This window comes from Chiloscyllium punctatum, chromosome 41 (genome assembly GCF_047496795.1).
Source record: "Chiloscyllium punctatum isolate Juve2018m chromosome 41, sChiPun1.3, whole genome shotgun sequence".
Lineage (NCBI taxonomy): Eukaryota > Metazoa > Chordata > Chondrichthyes > Orectolobiformes > Hemiscylliidae > Chiloscyllium > Chiloscyllium punctatum.
Genome location: NC_092779.1, coordinates 17,267,075 through 17,273,074, shown reverse-complemented (window position 1 = coordinate 17,273,074; position 6,000 = coordinate 17,267,075). Strand labels below are relative to the sequence as shown.

General features: G+C 44.6%; 1 protein-coding gene across 1 annotated transcript in view; it reads right to left on the bottom strand.

The window, feature by feature from the left end:
- Window positions 1–1,203: 1,203 nt before the first annotated feature.
- Window positions 1,204–6,000, bottom strand: part of pxdc1b (PX domain containing 1b) — a 45,870-nt gene continuing 41,073 nt past the window's right edge. Inside the window, exon 5 of the mRNA XM_072560452.1 lies at window positions 1,204–2,521. Within this exon, the coding sequence (XP_072416553.1) occupies window positions 2,407–2,521 (115 nt within the window). The 3' untranslated portion in view covers window positions 1,204–2,406. The remainder of the gene's footprint in view (window positions 2,522–6,000) is intronic.

Below are 6,000 nucleotides of genomic sequence, written 5' to 3'. Positions count from 1 at the left end.
GCCATTTTTATCTCCCTCCTTTGAACTACCTACCTCTTCTAGCTAAATCCAATGGAACAACTGCATTCCCATGATTTCCTAGTTTCTCAGGAGCATATCCCACTCTGTTCCACTTATCTGGGTCCGACCAACCAGGGAAACGAACAGGATACTGCCTGAACCTATCAGATTTAAGTACTGAGAAATAAACAGAAGGATTGAGAAGGAGGCAGAATTAGAGTGGGTAAGCTCAATGACACATGAATTTCTCGTGCTAATTTCTCTTTCCTTATATCAGGAAAGAAGGATTATTAGCACAAGAGGACAATGAAGCAGAAAGAGAAAGAAGAACAGTAACATTTTAAAATGTGATATTGGTTAGATCGTATAACCTTCTTGAAAAATTCTCAGCTTGGAGAAACGAAACTCCATACTTGTACTGGTTATTCTTCAGTACCAGAGAGGTTCTAGAACTCGGGGCATTGCCTGAGAATTAGGGTCAGAACATTCAGGAGAGATGTTAGGAAGTACTTCTACACACAAAGGGTAGGAAGGGTAAGAGTTCCAAAGAGGTTTGGAGCCCTCTTTGACAAATGCTAGTGGATGCTGGATCAGTTGTTAATTTTAAAACTGAAATGGTTATATTTTTGTTAAACAAAGGTATTAAGGGATAAGGGCCAAAGGCATGGAGTTGGCCATGGATAAGCCATGATCTCATTGAATGGTGGAACAGGTTTGAGAGGCCGAATGGTCTCCTTCTGTTCCTATGTTCAAAGACAGATGAATAATAACTACAAAAGCTTGAACAAGACTTAGCTTTCTGCGGTGAATTTAATGGGCCATACGTAAAATAACCGGCTGTGTTGGCTGTTTCTGGAGAGCTGTCGCACATCACTGCCATTTTCTCTTCCCTCAGATATTTATCCAATTGCCCCTTCAGGTATCCCAGTTGGCAGTCCTTTCCAAATCCCGACTCCATGTGTAAACAGTTTTTGCCTCAAGTCACCTCTTGTTTTTTTGTTAATCACCTTAAAACAGCAGAAAGTTCCTGCAGGGAACAACACAAAGCCAGGAAGCCTAGCTGTGGTGCCACTGAACCCTATGGTTGGATCTTCACCTGCCCTTAATCTGAAGCAGATGCTGCATTTACCCAGAAATAACAAGTAACCTCTCTGTTACTTCAATTTATCCATTATTCAAAAAGAGATAGCAGCCAAACGTTGGTACACTGATTAAAATATCATTTAATTGATTAATACTGCATCCAATAAAATACATTTGAAGATACACTGTATAAAACCATCTAGACTTTAATAATTTACTATTTACATAAGCCAAAAATAGTGAGTTAGTATATATTTGTTGAAAAGGCGCTTATACAAGAGAACCTGTGACTGTGCACTCCCCAGAGAAGCAGCATGATGCAGGCACAGTATCTAAACTCAGGCTGCTTTTCTCAAAACCTCCAGCAGTTCCAGTCGTTGATGTCCCTCAGGTGCTGGTGCTGCCTGTGTGAATACTGATCGGTATTTCTGTGTCGGCTTTGCAGCAAAAGCTTGATCAGGGTGTGTGTGTGTGTGTGTCTGTGTGTGTGTGTGTGTGTGTGTGTCTGTGTCTGTGTGTGTCTGTGTGTGTCTGTGTGTGTGTGTGTGTGTGTGTGTGTGTGTGTCCATGGTGGGAGACCCATGTAGATAGGATTGCCTTTCCGAATGGAGAAGCCTGGCAGGTTGTCCCTGACGGCCTGCTGCTTGAGAATCAGTCAGACTGAGTTAAACAGCAACCCTTCTCCACGGAAATCGACTCTGTGACTCAGAGACAATCGTCCACCAGCATTGCTTCAAAGGGATGGGAGCAGACTTGGGATTTGTTGTTAATCTATGGTGGTCTATTTGCTTATTGCAGCATTTATTAATTTCTTTTTAAATGAGGAAACACCTCGTGCACTAATTTCCTCACCTCAGTCATGTGGATATCCGGTGTCCTTTGAATTAGCCAAAGGATTCATTGTTGAAGCAGCTTTTCATGAGTCACTTTTGTCCATCTTCTGTAAACATTTAAATGAGAAACTGAAGTAAGAGGGGGTTACCCAGCGGTATTCAAGTATCCTTCATCAATTTCAGCCAGCTGAAAGAGGGCTCCACTGCTGACCAATAGGTAAGGGCTCCTGTGACACAGTGGTAGTGTCCCTACCTCTGAGGCAGGTGACCTGGATCCAAGCCTCACCTGCCCCGGAGGTGTGTCATAATGTCTCTGAACAGGTTGATTAAAGATAATTAGAACTGCACGTCGGTTAGCGAACAGCATCATTCCAGGGTGCGGATGGCACACTCCGACAGATGTGTGGTTGTGGGCAGTGACTGGGTAGAAAGAATGGGGACAGCGGGGAGAGCAGCAAACCTTTATAACAACCTGCGCCCCCTGCTGGAATCACTCCAAGATGTCCGTTTCGAAAGGAACTAGCTGATAGTACGACAAGTTTGTAACATAGGCGCTGGGATCATTGTTCTCGGCTTCTTCGGGAAACTCAGTTCCAATTTCAAACCTATAAAAGAGAAGATTGAAGCCAGTCATAGAGAGCTACAGCACAGAAAATGGACTTACCATGTATCCAGCCCACTCCCCATCTCTATTCCAATCCCATCTCCCAGCACTTGGCCTGTAGCTTTGGACACCTTGGCATTGCAAATGCACATCTAAATATTTCTTAAAGGTTATAAGGGTTTATGAGGCCTCTCCACCCTCGGAGGCAGCGAATTCTAAATTCTCACCATCCTCTGGGTGAAGGATGTTTCCCTCACATTCTCTCTAACCCTTCTGCCCCTCAGTTTAAATCTATGCCCCTGGTCACTGGTCCCTGCATCAAGGGGAACAGTGCCTTCCTGTCTACCTTGTCCATGTCCCTCATAGTTTTATACATCTCAATCATGTCCCCTCTCAATCTCCTCTGCTCAAAGGAAAACAAGGAGAACGTGAGGAGTGGAGATGCTGGAGATCAGAGTCAAAACATGTGGTGTTGGAAAAGCACAGCTGGTCTGGCAGCATCCGAGGATCAGGAGAATCGACATCTCAAGCATAAGCTCTTTATCAGGAAGCGCTTCTTCTTCCTGATGAAGAGCTGAAGCTCGAAACGTTGCCTCTCCTGGTCCTCGGATGCTGCCTTACCAGCTGTGCTTTCCCAGCACCACACTTTTTGACTTGAAGGAAAACAAGTCCAGTCTCTCCAATCTCTCATCGTGACTGAAACTAGGGGGCAGTAGTAGACCCCCAGCAATCTGATTACTCCTTTTCGGCCTTTCAGATGGACCTATGTGGCTCCATTTGAGGAGCTTCTAAGCTGTCATACCTCCTTATTGCTAGTATAGACACCCTGATCAAAACTGCAACATCTTTTTTACCTCCTTTCCTGTCTCACCTGTAGACCCGTCAGGTGCATTGGTCACGGGTAAATATAGGATAATCGGATAGGGGAATGGGTCTGGGTGGGTTCCTCTTCGGAGGGTTGGTGTGGACTTGTTGGGCCGAAGGGCCTGTTTCCACACAGTGGGGATTCTATGAAGACAGTGTACCGTGGAATACTCAACTGCCAGTCCTGCCCCTCCCTCAGCCACTGTGGGCTGGAAACATGTGACAAGTGAGGAAACCATATCAGTTTGACTAAACCTGCAGAGTGTATTGGAGGACATGTTGCAGTTGAACCACATCAGCTGGTTCCATATATTTTGGAAAAATTCTTTTCTGTGAAGGGACAGTTTCTGTCTGTTCTGCTAAATGCATTGTGATCTCATTAGTGAACAGTGACAACGTTGTGGTAATTTATCGTGCGTGAGTTCTCAGACATTTCTGAGAAATAATGAAAAAGTCCTTTCCTTTCCTTAAATAATTCGGAAGTTACCTCCTGTTCCAACACACTTTGGATCTTCAAACTCCACAAGACAGACCACAAACAGCAGTTCAGGAAAAGTGCACGCCCTCAAAATGTCCCTAGCCTCTCCCCACGTCTGGATGTGTTTCCATTTCCATTGCTCAGCACCTTCTCACAGTCGTGTGACGAGAAATGACTCAGAAGTGGTGGGGGTGATGATAAATGTACATGATTCAAAGGCAGTTTGTCCATTAGTGTTCTATGCAACTCCATCCACTAGTCAATATTTCCAAACAAATTTAATAATGAACAACTCTGAGGAAGGGTCACTAGACTCAAAACATTCACTCTGATTTCTCTCCCTGGACGCTGCCACACCTACTGAGCTTTTCCAGCAAGCAATTTCTGTTTTTGTTTCTGATTCCCAGCATCCGCAGTTCTTTCGGTTTTTATTGAAGAATGACCACAGCAGGTAGTCACATTAAGCTTGTTAATGACCACCGAAAGACAATTAAAGAGGGATTCAAGTCCAGGCTGCAGGAGATGCAATTTAACTGCCTGGGGGGCCGAGCCACAAGGTGTCAGTGGTTCATGGATGTGCCGAGAGGACTTGCTTTTCTGCAGGTATCAGGAGCTGGAGTCCACCCAGTAGAACAGCTCACTGCATTTCTCACTCCCCCTGACCATCCCTGTCCTCAACACTTCCCCCAAATCAAAACTCTGCAAAAGCCACGTTTTATTTAAATGTTGTAAAATACCCCTCCGAATGGAATAACAGGACAGGGATAACATGCATAAACTTGAGGGTTAATTGGATATGAATCAGTGGTAGAAATATGAGGAATTAGAATTTTTTTTAAGAATTAGAATTCCTACAGTGTGGAAACAGGCCCTTTGGCCCAACAAGTTGACACTGCCCCTCCAAAGAGTACCCCATTACTCTACATTTCCCCTGACTAATGCACCTACCCTCCACATCCCTGAACACTACGGGCAATTTAGCTTAGCCAATTCACCTAACCTGCACATCTTTGGACTGTGGGAGGAAACTGAAACCCACGCAGACACGGGGAGAACGTGCAAACTCCACACAGACAGTTGCCCGAGGCTGGAATCAAATCCGGGTCCCTGGCGCTGGGAGGCAGCAGTGCTAACCACTGAGCCACCGTGCCACCCTAGGAGCTAGTCATCAGTGGAGTGTGAGTTTTGTGAGGTGTGGTTTAATAAAGCTCTCAGTAAATGGTGTGGCCTGTTCAAACTCAGTCACAGCCTAAGGATTCCTGTGACAGAGATGACACCAAATCTGCCGCTGCCATTGAGTAAGTTCAAGGGACCTGCATAGCATCTCCAGGAGTCTGACGACAGGTTAAATGTTAATCCTTTGACTCCATGGTGTAACTTTTCAATATTACTTCCCGCGCAGACAAAAGAGTGACACAAGACATGAATGATGATTGTGTGTGAATTGCTGAGTTGTTTGTTTGCCCCTGCCACAGCACGTTTTGTACAGGTGAGTGCTAATTCACAAAGTGGAGGTGCTCATGTTGGGACTGGGCTGAATAAAGCCAGAAGTCACTTCACCTGACGAAGGAGCGTCGCTCCGAAACCTTGTGATTTCAAATAAATCTGTTGGAATATAACCTGATGTTGTGTGACTTCTGACCTAATTCATAAACGCCACCCACATATATATTTCTCAAGAAAAATAGTAAGACCTAAAACACCTTTCCCTTCAAAATTCCTACCCAGTTCTGGGCAGACGTTAAGGTTCAAACAAACAAAGCAATTTCTATTTTAAAAATTTGAACAATTGCAAAAATGAGCAATACACTGCCCTCTTGTGGAAAGTCCTATATTTACCAGCAGCAGCCTTTAATTAAATCCACTCTGTTCCATCTTTTTTTCATTGTCTCTTGTTGGAGCACAGACCCAGAGATACTGAACTGTGTTTTCTTATATCTGTATCACCTTTCCAGTTTGATATGCTATGACCAAGCCCATAAGGTAACGCTGAGGAGCTCTAGCAGTGCAGTGGTAACGTCCCTACCTTTGAGCCAGGAGGCCTGATTTTAACTCCTACTTGCTCCAAAGCTGTGTAACAACATCACTGAGAATATCTATAAGGTGGTTCTTCCCCAAGCTTATTCCCACTATAACCC